The 16196-nt window shown below is 59.7% G+C and overlaps 1 protein-coding gene across 5 annotated transcripts; it reads right to left on the bottom strand.

Moving 5' to 3' along the window:
* Nucleotides 1-1790: 1790 nt before the first annotated feature.
* On the bottom strand, nt 1791-14999 carry SLC35C2 (solute carrier family 35 member C2). 5 transcript variants are annotated; one of them, XM_045444388.1, is made up of 10 exons: nt 14887-14999; nt 9542-9914; nt 8811-8961; nt 7934-7997; nt 7154-7226; nt 6496-6664; nt 6328-6411; nt 4002-4177; nt 2720-2849; nt 1791-2366 (listed from the first exon to the last, which is right to left on the bottom strand). In XM_045444388.1, the coding sequence occupies exons 2-10, from the start codon at nt 9659-9661 to the stop codon at nt 2233-2235; spliced, it is 1101 nt and encodes a 366-aa protein (XP_045300344.1). In that variant the 5' UTR covers nt 9662-9914; nt 14887-14999; the 3' UTR covers nt 1791-2232. The 5 variants fall into 5 exon arrangements, with proteins under 5 accessions (XP_045300344.1, XP_045300345.1, XP_045300347.1 ...); XM_045444389.1 differs by lacking the exon at nt 8811-8961; XM_045444391.1 differs by lacking the exon at nt 14887-14999 and having other exon boundaries at nt 7784-7997; nt 8811-8890; nt 9542-9654.
* Nucleotides 15000-16196: the final 1197 nt, after the last annotated feature.

Genomic DNA, 16196 nt, shown 5'->3' with positions numbered 1-16196 from the left:
GCGGGTGCTTACTCCCTGCGTGGGGAGAGGGGGACGGAGGGGGAGCAGACAGGAAGCTCTCATCCACCTGAGCCGGCGGGGCTGTGGCAGGCTCTCTCCAGCAGCGGCGGGAGGCCCCCAGCCCCTCCTCTCTGCTGGCTCTCCCCAGTCATCCGTCATCCGGTGTGGAACACTGTCGCCTTTAATCCTGGCCTCTGAGCTTGTAGAATCCGAGGGGGGCAGAGGTGCAGACACAGATAAGGCACCACCTCAGGGGAGCTCTTGGTGTTGTCCCCCTCGTTTCCAGAGGAAGCGTGTCTGCATCGTGCTGCCCTGCTAGAGGCAGCTGTCGTTCTAGTTCCGGCACGCCTGGGTGGCTCGGTCGGTTGAGGTCTGACTTCGGGTCAGGTCATGATCTTGCAGTTCAAGAGTTCAAGCCCCGCGTGTGCTGACAGCTCAGAGCCCGGAGCCTGCTTCAGATTCTGTGTCTCTTTCTCCCTCTCCCTGCCTCTCCTCTCCCCACCCCCGTTTGCGCTTGGTCTCTCAAAAATAAAACATTTAAAAAAATCTTGTTCTAGTTCCTCCAGAGCCTGGAGGCTCTGAGGACCTCAGGCTAGTCACTGCCCCTCCTAAGCCTCAGTTTCCTTCGCTGTACGACCGGAAGGTGGGTCTCCATCATTCTTAAGGGTTTTTCTACAGCAGGGGTTGGCAAGCCAGAGGCCACGAGCCGAATCCCGTTTCTGTAGGGTTTCGCTGGAACGCAGCCACACCCTCTTGCTCCGGTGTCCCTGTCTGCTTTCCGGCTACAATGGCAGAGCTGAGTTGCTGTGATAGGGACTATGAGGCCCTTTACAGAAAGTTCCCGGACCTGTTTCTAAAGTATCGATGTCTCCCTAGGCTTAACCGAGGAAGCTTCTGTCACTTCGATGTGATGAGAGCAACTCATTAACAAGCCCTATCCTGGTCCCCACCCACAGACACCACAGTCCTCTTCCAAGGACCCCAGCCTGGATTTGGAGAGCAGAGGCAGGCGGGGTGGTGCCCAGTCGCCGCGTGGTGCAATGGCGCCACCTGCTGTGAGTGCCTGAAAACACTTCTGCCTGGAAGTACTTGTCCCCACGAGGGGCTGGGGGGTGGGGGCGGTGGGGGAGGAGCCGGCTCCCAGGAGCAGCCCAGGCTTCGGAACCCTTGCACATCAGAGCCAGGATCTCGCACCGTCCTCCCCATTTTATGAAGACTGCAGCGTAGAGGGGCGGCCTGGCCTGACTGGTCCAAGGTAGGGGGAGCAGGAAGCTCAGGTCCCGGAGGCTCGGAGGCCACTCCATCTATGTTCCGCGGGCACAGACTTGGCATACAGACCTGGCGGTGAGTCCTCGTTCCATCAGTCATTTGGGGTCTCGGTTCCACGGCTGTTGAAAGCATTCTCAAAACAAACACGTAACATCTGTTACCAATTCGGACTCAATCTTCTGAATAACTCTGAAATAATTCTTCCCATTGCACGGGTTAAAACACTGTGGTACAGAGAGTTTAAGTAATTCGCTTAAGGTCACAGAGCTAGCGACAGTCAGGATTCAAATCCAGGCTATGAAAGCACTACACGCCCCAGAACACCACTCTATACATTTTTTTCCTGCCTGCAGGTGTGCTGGGGCCCCAAGAGAGGGCCCAGGGGCTCAGAGGAACCCAAGAGATGCAGGGAAGCCCGGAGTCTGCCCAGTCATCTGCAGAAGCCCCAGCCAGGAACGAGAGTGAGGCCCCCGCCACCCCCTCCTGCCCCCATGCCTCCAGGCAACACGAAGTGGCCGGCGGACCGTAAATCCTTTATTTCCAAACTATAAATAGATCTGCTCTCTGAGAAAAGACGCTGTCCAGGTGATGAGGCTCCAGCCTCTCCTTCTCCCCTTCCCAAGCGCTCCGCAGTCTAAACCCAGTGCCCCAAGAAACCCGCTGTGCCCCGGAAAGCACCACCTTGGCCGCCAGAGCCTGGCAAGCGGCCAAGGACCGCCCATTCCCTCGTCCCGCTGGGCCTCCAGCACGGCCTCGGCCCTGCTCTGGCCCGACACGCACCCCCGCAGTCTCCTCAGCTCCCCGAGCGAGCCCCGCCAGGCGGTCGCGCACTCCCCAAGGCCCGGCCTGGGAGAGGCCTGGCCCGCTGCTCCCCAGCTGCCGCGAAGGGCCCCCTGGGTCCCCGAGCTGCTGTGAGGTGTGAGGGCGGGGAGAGGCCTGCCTCCAAGCTGGTCTCCCGGCTGGTCACTGCTGCCCCTGGGCCACGAAGTACGCCTCTTCCTCCTCATTGTCGTCCTCCTCTGGCTGCCCGCTCCGGAGCAGCAGCTCCAGGTCGGGGTGGGAGCCCAGCCCCTTCGAGGGCTTAGGGCCCCCATCACCTGGAGACAGAGAGAAGCCAGCTGCAGACCACTCGTGCTTTCCTCGGCATGCCCTGATGGGGGTGTTGAGTCGCCTAGGCCCCCACCCACCCCCCGCCCGCTCCCAGGACACCGCCCGTCTTCTGGCAGGATCGCCGGGCTTACTCCCTGGCGGAGGGGTGGCCGACACGGAGGCGGCTGAGCCGTGCGGACCGCCACCGGGCTGGAACCGCCTGTGGGCACGCCGAGGGCCACCTGCCTCTTCCTGGCTGGGTGGCTGGGGACCCAGGGCCGGGTGGAGGGGAGAGCAGAGGGACTGAGTCACGAGGAGAACACCTTCAGAAAAGAGGCCTCGGGAAGGGGCTCCGGTTTACCTCTGGAGTGCAGGGCTTTGAGAGCAACGTGCAGGGATATGCCGGAGAGGCAGAGGGCGAAGCCCAGCCAGTTCAGGAGGCTGATCTGGTCCCCCAGCAGGTGAGCTGCCAGCAGCAGAGTGCAGACCTCCTGAGGGCAGACAGGCGGGAAGGGCAAGTGATCAGGAGGAGGAGGTGGCCCCTTTGCCAGGAGGGTGGACGGCAAGGCCACCACCACAGGGGAGAGCCTGACCTGCCCGAACTCCCGGGGCCTGGGCGGGCTGGCCAGCTGGGCAAAAAAGGGGCTTCCCTGCGCCCAGAAGATCAGGCCTGCCCGCAGGGCTTTCCTCCCCTCGCGCCGCTAAGCTGCGACAAAGCAGATGTTTGCATAGTTGTCGCGTCAGGGCTACGAGGGGGGCAAACCAAACTCGGGGGGGGCAAACCAAACTCGGGGCTGGGAGCAGAGTGCCTGGCCCACAGCCCTGTCCGCAGGAATAAAGGGCGGCCACACCTGAGGATGGACAGCCCGACAAAACCACAGGAGAATGCAGTGTCACAGGGCTCCGCGGGACACACGCTGGCCACAGGGCTCTTCACGTGGTGGCTGCCATACATAGTGGCTGCAAATGGGGCTGGTGGGACGGCTCATTCTGAGAACCACAGCTCACGCCTCATCTAAGCCCCTTGGGGAGACTTACGGTTCTGGGTTTGGGCAACACTAGTCCAGCACCTGTGTCTGCTTAGTCAAGGTGAAACTGCACCGCCCCACGGCCCTGAGCAGGGTGGGGTGAGAGGCGGCAGGGGAGGGGGAAGCTGAGAGCAGAGGCATGCGTGTGGCCAGGCAGCAGTAAAGGCAAGACAGGCAAACACAGGTCACTCATGCCTAGCACTGCCCCTTACTCTGACCACGGCAGGCATCACCAATCAATCACCGAACTCTTTCCCCATGAGTCTGGATGGGGTTTCTCAACCCAACTGCAGGCCACGGCCAGGCAGCCAGAGTCGGCATTCACGGTAAAATGAGAATGTGTCCCAGGCCTGGTGGTCCGAATCCCAGCTCGGGCACACACTGGCTGGGTATCTGTGGGTAGATCAGCCCATCTGTGGAACGGGGATGACCGCCCTTACCCCCAGAGCTGCGGCCACGATGGGAGTTACAGACAGGAGCACGGCACACGGCACCCTAACGAGGCACTTCCGTCTCCTCTGCAGGGCCCTGGGGCACGGGAGCTGGGACCGAAGCTGCGACTGAGCTTGGGGGCTGCACCCTAAGACAGGACCAGGGCCACCCCCAAGTCTGTACCTTAAAAATGCCAGCAATGGAGAGAGTGAGGCTGGAGGTTCTGGAGACCAGGAGGAACTCGGAGAAGCCCAAACCGAAGGCGAGAATCCCGCCAAGGAAGAGGCTCCCTAGTACCCGCAGGAGCAGCCCTGTGTCCTGGAAACGGAAGATTTTCTCAGACGTGGACAAATGGAGACCTGAAAGCAGAGGGGGGAGACAGCGGGAGGCCGCGTCCTGGGTGAGCCTGCCTGGGTGGCCTCACCCTGCCCGGCGAGCAGAAGAGCCAGCACTGTTGCAGCCACGCCCCCTGAGCACCTGCAGACTGGCCGAGGCCCAGAGGACAGGACAGGCAAGGAAGAGAACCCTGCGGCAGATGGCCTGACACTTGGGGGGCCGGGGAAGCAGTGATGGTTCCCAGAGAGTCTCACAGGGAGCCACGTGGAGGGCTTCCGAGCCACTGGGCTCAGGTAGGGAGCACGGCACTTCACAGAACATCGGCCGGAAACACCTGTCCCTTCCCACGGTATGTACCTGTCTTTGGGAAGGAGGGCGACTTCATGTGGCCCTTGCTGCTGTGGTTAAGAGAGGAGGCGGGCAGCCCACCCCGTGAGGACTGTCAATGCCCTGGGCCACCTACCAACAGGGACGAGTCTTATCCTCGCAAACCTTCCCCGCTTTAACCCCGGCCTTGCTATCACCCAGCTGTGGCACTAGGTTGAGATGTGTCCTCTTTCAGGACCAGTTTCCCCAGTGATAAAATGAGAGCATTTCGACAAGCCCAGCGTTTCTCAGAAAGTAGAATGTGACAAACAGTTCTCAGAAAGTATACACACACACGCAAATATAGGACAAAGCATTCTAAAGACACCCGCATGGGCACCCACACACCAAAGTTTGCTCGACTTCCAGAGGATTCCCGGCCCTCCAACACCACCCCTCTCAGAGAGTGATTTTGCAGGTCTGTCTGCACAAGAACGGCCCGAGCTAGGCACAGCAGAGACACTTGGGGGCGGGGGGGGGGGGGGGGGGGGGGATGGAGGGTGGCCAGGCACTTGGGAGATTTTTGGAGGGAAGCACCAAAGAAATGCAGAGTGACGGTCCCTCCCAGGCAAACAGCCTCACGATGTAGGACATCTTGTCTGGTGCTGGGCTCAGCAGTACCGCAAAGGCGTCGGCAAATTGAAGGGAATTCGGGAAAGAGCAACATAAGTAATGAAGGCGCTTGGGGGATTAATTTACCAGAAAAGATTAAAGGAGCTAAATCCACGCAGCTTTGCTAAGTGACGACTATCAGGGCTTTCGGATGAGGGTCTGCGGAGATGGGGAGCAGTGTAAACAGCCAGGACAGGAGGCAGCAGCTGTGGGCACGGGGGGCACAAGGAATGGGGGGGGGGAGGGGGAGACATTAAAAAGGAGAAAAACGAGGCTGCAGAAGTTTCCTGGACAACGGGGCTGCAGAATAATTTTCTCAGAGAGGTTTGAGACGCTTCACTGCTTGAAACTGAAATGGATGTGGGACAGAATGCTCTGAAATGACCCTGAGGACAGAAAGGACTCTGGGAGGAAGGAGAAACAGACAGGCGACAAAGACTAATCTCAAAACATGGGAGGAAGGAAGGACATGGAGTGCACTGCCAGCCTAGACCATTCTCCCTGCCGCGCCTCGCCTCGCCTCTCCCCTCTCCGGGAGGCAATGGTGGGCGGGACTGCTCACCAGCCCAGACTCCTGTACAAGGGCTGGCCGCACAAAGTCCGGCACACTCCCCCTGTCCCAACCTACTGTTCCGCCACCATCGGCCTGTCAAAGTCCCATCCAGCCTCCAAAATACATTGCCTGGTAAGCCTTTCTGACTTGGCTTTCCACCCTAGCATCCTGAAATAATTCACGGCCTTCCGTTCCTTCTAAGAGACAGAACACATCATGGTTAACACGAAGGACTTGGAAGCCAGCTGCTGGAACCAAATGCTGGCTTGTTTATGAACCACAGGACCTTGGGCAAGGTTATCTTCTCCCCACTTGTTTCTTTAACTTGCGCGATGGGCATAATGATAGTACGGCCACGTGGGGTTTTGGGGGCGTATGATCAGAAGAGCCCTGGCACACCTGTCCGCATCCATTGTCATCATCATCTGCTGTCTTTCATACACACTTTCTGTGTAAGCATTTATCATGCTGGATTCCAGCCATCCGGTTTAATGTCTGTCTGGCCCTTGAACCAGGCACTACCAAGGGACGGACTACACCTCTGATGTCTGTAAACTCTGCAGCTACCACAGGGCTGGGCTCAGAGCAGGGACCGGGGATCTGTTGTACCGAGGGGCCGCCAAGATGGACGACCCAACCTACCTTCAAATATGGCAAAGAGAGGGAAGAGCCCCAGAAACATGAGTGGCTGCAGGTGGAACATGGTGTCAATGGGGTTCTGGAGCCCTGCAGAATGGGGACACGGGTGAGCTGCCAGGCCTGGCCTGGCCTGCCCCCACCCTGCCCGGTGCCCCCAGGCCCCTCTCTCACCAAGTTCGGCCTTCTGCAGGAGCATCTGGGTTAGGGTCCAGCGGATGCCGCCGATGAACGAGGCCCCCAGCACCAAGGCAAAGCCCTCCACGTTGAACTGTGTGGACTTGTAGGTGAACATGAAGAGGCCCCCGGCGATGAGGAGGACCACCAGGACCAGCGCTGCGCGCTATTAGGATGAGAAGCAGTGGCAACTAACTGTGGGCTCTTGCGTTCTTCAAACCTGGAGCTTAGGCTCGGTAGCCATGTTGGCTGACCCTGAGGCAGGAAACCCTTCGCCCCCTCGACCTTGGGGGTCCCGGCCAGCAACTTCCCATCAATGTAGGCATGGCTGACGTTCAGTAGTCATGCACCCTGCATCCCTCCTTGATCTAAACTTCTTTAGCGCTTTCCTTTGGTTATAGCAAAGGGCCAGCTGTGCCTGGTCCCTGACCTTGAACCCTTTCTCCTTTGGTCATTCTTTTGGTCATTCCACCTGCCACGCCAGTTGCTAAGTATTATCAGCAGTGGCCTGTCCTAGGTCCTTCCTCAGCGACAGGAGTTACTGCCACCTGGGCTCGTTTCCTCTGTCGCATACAGTGATTAGCTACTGCCCAGTCCTCCCTTTTATTCTTAGCATCTGTGGGGGTAGGAGGGACCAGGGGAGCTGAGGCCTCACCAGCTCCTCCAGCTTGAAGATCAACGAGAAAATCAGGATGAAGAGGACAGCGGAGGACTTGGTCATCGTGTACCTGCAAGGACAAAGTACCCACGATGCACCCCCAGGGCTCAGGGCTCAGACCCGCCACCAGGAGAGGAGCCCACGGACACTGCTGGAAAAGGCGGGAGGCCGGGGGACCTCTGATTTCCCTGAGGGCAGCTGGCTCTGCTCAGGACAGCCGGGCAATCTGGGTACAGAAGACCACAGGAAGGCAGCCTGAGTCATCTGGACTGATGACGTGACCTTTAATCAGAAGAAATCTTGGCCTAAGAGGACTCTTGCTACCGCCAGAGAGAAAAGGCCGCGGGTTGGACGCTGAGCTCACTCAGTCCTATTATACCTGCTCCTCCGTGGAGACCGGGATAAGGAAGGAAGGAGGAGAGGAGAAAAAGAAGGCAAAGGCTGTGCTCCCTGAAGTGCAGAGTCAGAGATGAGAGAGGACGGTCACACCTGCCCTTCTGCGCAGCCACAGGCACCACACACCGGTCAGTGCCCTCTCTCCCCTGCATACGGTCACCACTCTGAGTCCCTGGCTCCCCCCGGGGCCGCCGGGCAGGCAGGCACAGCACCCCTGCGAGCTAAGTTGACCGCAGAGGCTGGCAGCTTCCCAGAGAGCCGCTGGGTGTCAGGAAGGAGCGGCGATCAAGGGCCGGTCCCAGAGAGGGGTACGGCGCTGGCCCGCCGGCAGGGTGCGCGCGAAAGGCTGGACGGAGGCGGCGGGGTGTGGCCGGTACTCACAGCGAGACGGTGATGTAGAGGAAGCTCCAGTTGGACAAGCCCACGTCAAGCGCTGTTGCCAGTGCTGTGGAGACAGGGGCGCCCCCGGACATGCAGCCAGGGCAGACCGGGATGCGAGCGCCGGCTGTTCAGACACCTCCGAGAGGCCCCCGAGCGCTCCCTGCTTTGCCCCGAACACCCCGGCTTTCTCTGGGGCCCTCGGGCCTTCCTTTCACAGCAGCTGAAGGGTCAACTCCTGGCCACAAAACGCAGGGGGCTCCGCTCCAGCATTAGGACTGGGGAGTTCCCAGTGGCTAAACACGGCGAATGTGTGAATGTCCCCTCCCTCAGGATAGAGGCACACTCGTCCTGGAGGCCTGGGTCCTCCAGGGTCTGTCCCTGCCACCCCCTCATTTCTCCCACTTCCCCTCACCGGCGTTGAGTCTCGGCGTCCAGAGACGCTTTCAGTTCCCTTTCAGACCCGCACACGCACCGAAGCCTCGGCCGCTGTAGCCCAAGCTCTGGGAAGCCTCCCCCTGGGCCTGGGCTGGTGCCTCTGGGCTCCCAGGCACCCCTCATCATCCCACTACCGCCAGGACAGGGACGGGACTCGGCTCACTGCCGTCTCCAGGGCAGGTGTCGGCTCAGCATACACATCGAAGGGCCAGACGACGACAAGGCCATTGCTGCCTCCACGTGCACGAGAGTGCGAGCACTGTGTGTGTGTGGGAGGCGGGGGGCTGGGGAGTGCATAAGAGGCAGAAGCAGGGCCGGGCTGGGGGGGGAGGCAGGAAGAGAGGAGCGGGAGGGCCTAGGCTCCGAGACACCAAGCCCTCGTGTTCTTGGCCCGTGGCTTTCCAAGTGCCCTCCTCTGCCCCGGCCCCAGGCAGGCCTGTACCTGTGGGAGCTACTCTCCTGAGGTAGTCCGTCCAGCTCAGCACCACGCGGGCCCTGTGGCTGGAGCACTGAACCAGCGCCCTGGACAGGGCAGAGAACAGGAAGATCACGGCCAGGTGCAGCATCGTCATGAAGAGGGGGAAGTGGAAGCTCTACGGGGCCCAAAGCACAGACCGCCCAGCACGGGTTACAGCCTGCCCGCAGCCCGTCCCCCCGTCCGGTGGCAGCGACGCCAACCGGGTGGCTCCCGAGGGTCTGCAGCAGCCTGGGGGCTTTCACCCACGTTATAATCACTGGAGACAAGAGACGTGTGGTTCCAATTTCAGAAGTCACCCAGAGAGCAGGTGGCGGGCACGGCGCCGTCCCCACCGCCCTCGGCCTCCTGCTGAGGCCCCTCCCCAGGAAGGGCCTGTGCGGCCGGCTCAGCTGCACCGGTCATGAAAACCCCGAACCGCTTCTCCACTGGCCGGTGAGCAGCTGCTGCCTTAAGCCTCCCTAGTGCCCCCACTCATCCTCAGTCCTCCCCCTTTCCCGGTTTCCCCTCCCTCCGCCCGTTTGAGGGGAAGCCTGGGCACGGTGGGGCTCTAGGGCCCGGTCCCATCACCAGCGTGACTGGCTTCCAGTCTGACTGGCTGAAGCCTGTGCCGTCCTGTTGCTAAATATTAGGGGTCGCTGTAGCCACGGCCACAGTCACCTGCCACCCAGCCCCCTGCCCGGCAAGGACCCCATTACCTTGGTGAGCCATTTGTTGTAGAAGGTGATGCCGATGGAGAAGCAGTAATAGAGGAGGACCAGCCCCAGAGTCAACACCGCCTTCCACACAAAGGCCACGTCGAAGGCCCACCTCCCCATCCGGGGAGGCCGCAACCCCCTAGCTCTGGGTCGGTGGGAGCCTCTCCCGAAGACAGCTGGCAGGAAGGGCCGGCCAAGCTGGGCCACAACTTTCAACAGGAAGGTCTCCTGGCCGGAGGAGTCCTCTTTGCCTCCATGATTCAGAATCGTCCACGGAGCCCCAGGCAGAGTCCTCACCTAAGGGGCTGGTGGCCCAGGCCAACCCTCTCCATGATTAAGTGGACGCAGGGCTCACACGTCCCCAGGGCGGAGGCTAGAAGAATGGAAAGGAAAGAGGGCTGTCTGACCGGTCCACCCCACCCCTGCCCACAAGGGGCAGGCCAGAGTGGACTCAGCAGGAGCAGGAAGGGGCCCAAGCCCAGCACAGGCGCTCACGGGAGCTCCAATCACGTCAGCTCTGTCGCCTCGAGCCGTTCTCCGTGAATTGCCACCAAAGTGACCTTTTAAGAACGTCAATCTGATCATGTCAGATCAGACGTCGGCCCTTCAGTGGCTCCCAGTGCTCTTATGATAAAGACCAAAAGCCTTCCTGTCCGCTAAGACGGCCCGATCTGTCCCTGCTGGGCTCTGTCCCCATCCCACCGGCCACCTCAGCTCCCCAAACACACAGGCTCTTTCCTACCACCTGAAGGAATGGAACTGCCACCCTTCTCCATCCCTGTCTCACCTGGTCCTAGTCAACTTCAGCTCAAATGTCGCTTCCTCGGGGGCTACCCTGTGATGGGGCTGCTCTCACGGCCCCTTACTTTTCCTTCAGTGCCCTTGTGGGGGGCGTGGTCATCTGAGTGACGTCTCTGTCCCCTGGGAGGCTGTGAGCTCCGTGAAGACAGGGACCACCGTGCCCCTTAGTCTTACACCCACCGGGCACATCGTGAGTTGTCCATACGGTTCGATGACTTAGCGCAAGACACCGGGCACGTGGCTCTCTGGGGGCTGATCTGGTCTTTGAGGCGTTAAAAATGGACCAGGAAACCAACACCTCCCTGCCCCCAGCCTCTAACAAGCACTCCCATAGTCGCCGTGCCCGCCTGAGGCTCTTGCCAAACCTCACCGCTCCCAGCCTATCGATGCAGGCGACTCGAGTGTCCAGAGCGTGTGGGCTCTGCGGACACCGGGCGGACCCAGGTCCCGAGCTATCCTGCCCATTGCTTCATCTGTGCGTCCCTCCGGTCCCCATCTCCTCCTCGGAGAGGTTCCCAACCTGCTCCAGTGCCGCCACCTTCTTAAAGCCTTCCAAGAACCATCTGCTCAGACATCTACTTTCCCCACCCCCAGCCCTTTCCGAAAGGAGGAAGTGCATTCAGTTCTGGACAGGGAAGCCGGGTTATCGTTTCCCCTCCCCCAAGGCGAGGTGGGAGCCAGCACAAGGCTTTGCCCAGAGGATACCCCCCCCCCCCGGGGCTGCTGGTCTCTCCAGGGGAGCTTTGGAACCTGCCGGTGGTATTTTGGGGGAATTCTCCTAGCTTTTTTTTTTTCAAGTTTATTTATTTATATTGATAGAGATGGCATGTGAGCAGGGGAGGAGCAGAGAGAGAGAGAGAGGGAGAGAGAGAGAATCCCAAGCAGGATCCATTGTCAGCACAGAGTCTGACGTGGGGCTCCAACTCATGAACTGTGAGATCATGACCTGAGCTGAAACCAAGAGCCAGTCAGGCGCCCCAGAACCCTCCTAGCTTTTAGTGGGTGGGGGGTGGAGGAGGGGGGAAGACAGTCCACATAACTAAGACTCACTCTGGATCCTTTGTAGGGTAGAAGACTTACTTAAAATTACCTGAATCTAGAACCCAACTCTGTGTGTGTGTGCGTGCGTGTGTGTGTGTGTGTGTGTGCTTTGTGTGTGTGTGCTTTTAAGTAAATTCTACCCCCAACGTGGGGCCCCAACTCATGACCCCAAGATCCAGGCTTGCACGCTGTACTGACTGAGCCAGCCAGGTGTCCCCAGACCCCAACTGTCTTACATGTGACACAGAGCAGTCTTTCCGTGGTTCCACAAGGCACTGAAATTCGTTTGCCACGTACACCGAGGAGACGGCACTGCTTTTGATAAACAGTTTGGAGAAACCACGACATCCACAGCAGTGGCACACGTGCTGTTTGAGCTGTCACGCTCAAACGTGGCTGGGGCAATGAGCACAGGAGCTACCGCGTTCCCGGGGGTTCTGTGGGGTGGTGAAAGCATGGACTGCTTCCTCGCGGCTTCTAGCATCCTTGGACTCGGGAACTTACACATCGAAACACATTTTATTGCCCATTACCTTTTATTAGCAATAAGCTGACATCTCCCCAGCGTGTAGCCCTTCCTCTGACCTCGTCGTCAACTCCAGAGGAATAGCCAGTGGCCGACTGTCTGTCCGCATCTGGATGCCTAGTGTCCGGCACCCACCCCTAGCCTGCCCAGCAAGGACTCCTGTTTCCCAGCAGGCGTCCAAACCTGCCCCTCCTCCCACCGCAGCCAGTGACACCTCCGTCCACCTAGGGGCTCAGGCCACAAATCTCGTCCCCAGCCTGATTCCTCTCTCCTTCAGCCCACGTGCAATCGGCAAGTACTGTCACCTCAGGCTTCAAAAACATCCCCGATCTGGCCACATCTCCTGTCCTCCACCACTGCCCTCCGGGCTGCCATCCTCTCCCCCACCACACGATGCGCAGTCTCCTCCCCTTCTCCCCACATCTCCTGCAGGTCAGGCTCCTGCCTGCCCAGCTGGGGAGTGGGGCACACGGGCACCAAACCTACACCTAACAGGTCTTAAGGCCCACACGCTTTCCCTATACCTAGGTTTCTCAATCTTGGCATTACGGACAGGTGGGGCCAGATCATTCTCTGTGCCCTGTGGGATGTCTAGGAACGTTCCTGGTCTCCATCTAGTAGATGCCCATAACGGCCCCTCATCCTCAGCTGTGACAACCAAAAATGTCTCCAGACGGGGCCAGAGGCCATGGGGGGCAAAACCGCTCCCTGCTGAGAACATGCCTGCTTACACCGCACAGGCAACCACACGGCGTTATATCCTCCAGCACTCGCTCCCCAGGGTTCCCCACCCATGGCTCCCAAGCCGGGGCAGTCTACACATTTCCGTGAGTCAACTTCTTGCATCTTCTGCTTTTGGTGCAGTTCCCGTTCCAACGCTGCGATCTGTGCACCCCGCCTCCCCGCCCTGCTCACGGCCTACCCTGCCTTCACCAGTCCAGGTCCTCCACCTCCAAAAAGTCCCCATGACTACCCCAGCCCGCGGCGAGCACGGTCTCCAAGTTAACAACACTCATTCTCTTATTATGAGTCACCTAACCCCAAACGCAAGATCAGACTTCAGCCAGAAGGGCTCTTGGAAATCATTTGGCCACTTACTCAATGTGCATTTATCAAGTGCCACTGTATACCCAGCCCTGGAGACAGAGACAGGTAACTGACAAGATCCCTGCCTTTCTTTCAGGATAAGGGAAACCAGCCTGAAAGGGGCAAATGCTCTTTTTCAAATCACATTTGCCAAGAAAGGAATTCTATGTCGGCCTTACTTTTCCCCAGGGGGCAGCCTGGCTGGGAGCAGCAGCCCCCTCAGGGGAGGGCACCGTAGCACCTGGCCCCCCTCACTCTGTGTGGCTGTAACCTGGGCAGTGCAGTTTAGCGCTTACAAGTGTGGGCTTGGAGTGAGAAAGACCTGGGATCCAGTCTTGGCTCCTTTACTACCTGGTGGCCTCTGAATTACCTGAACGCTGGACCTCAGTTTCCACAACAGTGTATCCACGACAGAGGATAAACTCATCTGCCTCTTGGGAGAGGAGTCGAGAGCATCAAGTCTAAAACTGGATGCTGGTTTGTGGCAGCAGCCGCTTGCACCCCCTCCTGGCCCCTTTACAACAAACTCCCCCAGGGCCCCGTGTCCTGCCATCCCTACTCCTTCCCAGTCTGTCCCCACTGCTCCGAGTCACCACACCCTCCTCCTGGCTGCCTCTCCGAGGATCAAGTCTCTGCTTCCCTCAGCACCTTACACAACTGACCACCTCCTCCTCCGCGGAAAACCTTCTCTTGGCTGCCACACCACACTGTCCTGCTTTTTCTTCCTTTCTTGGACTCCTTTTCCGAACTCCCTGCCTTCTTCGCTGGCTCCTTCTCATCAACCAACCTGTACAAGTTGGCCGCCTGAGCACTGGAGGACCCTGGCTTCTCTTCCCTTCATTCTTGGGTCATCTCATCCCATCTGATGGACATTCCAGTGATTTCTAAATCCTTTTCATTTGCCCTACCCTCTTTTGCCAGCTCCCAGGCTGGCATATCTAACAGTCTACTTGGTAGCTCCACTCGAGATACCTCAAACTGAAGGTGCCCCCAACCTATACCATTAGCGAATGCCAGCATAACAAACCTGGTTACTTACGCGCAAGCCCCCAAATCAACGATGAGCTCATCCTTGCCCACTCTTTCCCTCCTTCCTCAAACCCTATCCTGTCCGTTCCTGCTCCCATATCCCAGTGGCCCAGCTGACTTCGCCTCGGTGGGGGCCCGGCAGCCTCAGCCACGCTGATGTCTCACCTAGCGGCTGCAGCAGTCCCCTAACTAGTGTCCTCGCTTCCTCCTCCTGACAGCCTGGAGTCCACGAGGCAGGGCAGCAGGGGCGAAGGCTTTAAACACAGAAAGCACGCCACGCCCTCCCAGGGCGAATCCCAACCCCCGAGCGGGCCCGCGGGGAAGGCCTCCCACCATCTGGCCTCTGCCGGTGTCTATCCCGGTGCCGCGGCCGCCGCCACGCTGGCCCCTGGCCGCTCGCCAAACCCATCCCGCCCGTGTCGTTCTTTGCACTCGCCGTTCCCTCCTCCCTAGACCTTTGCTCGCCCGAACCCTCCTCAAGGGTCCGCGACTCGGGCTCCCGGCACCTCCCACCACCTGACGTTGCCCTGTTTGCCCACGTGTTTACTGCGCGCCCCGCACTCCCACCCCGCCGCGGGCTGCGGCCTCTCGGCGGCCCGGGCCGCGTCCGCGCAGTTCCCGCCTGGCTCCGGCCCCGGGACGTCGCGCGGGGCGCAGGCAGCGCCGGGAAACGCGCGGCGGGCGGCCGGGCAGGGCGCGTGGAGGCCTCGCCCCCTCCACGGCGCCGACACTGCGACCCGGAAGGGACAGGAGCCGGAACGCGCCGCGCCCCGCAGAGCCCGGCCGAGACCCCACTCCCCGGCCCGGGCCGGCCGGCCCCGCCCTCGGGAGCGCGCGCGGGCCCCGCCGCGCGCCCACTCACCTCGGTCTCGGGAGCTACGGTCCGGATCCTCCCGCCGGAAGTGCGAGGCCGAGCGCCGCCGCGAAGGGTGTGAACTTCCGCCAGAAGCCGCCGAGGGGCGGGACCGACCGCCGGCTGCCGGCCGCCGGCGGGGCGGGGCGGGGCGGGGCTCCGGGGGTGGGGCCTCCAACATTGTCCGCCGCGGCCCCGCGCGGCTTGCCCTCGATCCCGGCTCCGAGCAGCCCTTCGTGGTGTTGTCGCTTGCGTCTCCGCCGCCCAATAATCGGCCTCGCTCTGGAGACCAGTCAGTGCCTGCTGGGGAGCCATGCGCACCGGGGGCAGCCAGAAAATAGCGTCCTGTTTACGTCTATTGAACAGATTAATTTACCTTATTCCAGCCCAGTGCTGTGCCAGGCAGCCATGGAACCACGAAGATAAATCTCTCATGGGCTTTTTCTTCTGAGAACTCGTCAGCTGGGGAGTGATAACTCAGGGGCATTAAATTTTAGGACTTAGAAGATCCATGGGAGATGATAAATAATAAACATTTATGAAACATTTTGTGTGCCTGAAACTTAAAACAAATTTTTTTTAAGTTTACTTAGAGAGCAAGCTGCAGAGGGGCAGAGAGAGGGACAGAGAACGAATCCCAAGCAGGCTCCACACTGCCAGTGCGGGCCGGATGCAGGGCTCCAACCCACGAACTGAACTGCGAGATCATGACCTTAGCCTAAATCCAGTCAGATGCTTAACGGATTGAGCCTCCCAGGCACCCCTGAAACTTTTTCTTTTTATGTTTATTTATTTTGAGAGAGAGAGGGGAAATCCCAAGCAGCCTCAGTGCTGTCAGGTGCCTCCTGAGGTGGAGTTCGAACCCACAAACCATGAGATCGTGACCCGAGCTGAAATCAAGAGCTCAACCGACTGAGCCACCCAGGCATCTCCCCTGCCTGGAACTTTCTAAGAAGAATTACCTCAATTTCCACAGGTTGAGTAGGAGGGGTGGGGAATGTCCTGGGCACAGGAAATAGGAGGAGAGGGGAAGACTGGAGCCTGGCTGTAGCCCAGTTGCTTATAAGGAGAGTTAACCAAAGCTATGGTTGGAAAAGTAGCTAAGGGGCAGGTTGCAGTGGTCTCAAAAACGCCAGCTAAGGAGTTCAGATCTCACTCGTCTTGCAGGATGGATGAGAAGAGGCAGAGGCAAGAACCCTTAGGAGGTCAGGGCAGGCTAGGGTTGCAGACTGAGGCCCAGTTTAGGACTTTTTGTCCTCCCTTCCCAGTGCCTCCTCGGCTCTCTTTTAACACTGGCTGCAAACGTGGATCCCGGTGTG

Source organism: Leopardus geoffroyi, chromosome A3, assembly GCF_018350155.1.
Source record: "Leopardus geoffroyi isolate Oge1 chromosome A3, O.geoffroyi_Oge1_pat1.0, whole genome shotgun sequence".
NCBI lineage: Eukaryota > Metazoa > Chordata > Mammalia > Carnivora > Felidae > Leopardus > Leopardus geoffroyi.
Note: the sequence above shows the minus strand (reverse complement) of the source record. Positions and strands in the feature narration are given on the sequence as shown.

What these genes read in the sequence shown, in the direction of transcription:
- SLC35C2 (XM_045444388.1), bottom strand. Translation starts at nt 9,661, where the DNA reads ATGGGGAGGTGGGCCTTCGACGTGGCCTTTGTGTGGAAGGCGGTGTTG. An exon ending in CAGGAGAGTAGCTCCCACAG is followed by an intron (nt 7,998 to 8,810) that starts GTACAGGCCTGC and finishes CTGTCTCCACAG; the next exon opens with CACTGGCAACAGCGCTTGAC. An exon ending in CAAAGCCCTGCACTCCAGAG is followed by an intron (nt 2,367 to 2,719) that starts GTAAACCGGAGC and finishes CTCTGTCTCCAG; the next exon opens with GTGATGGGGGCCCTAAGCCC.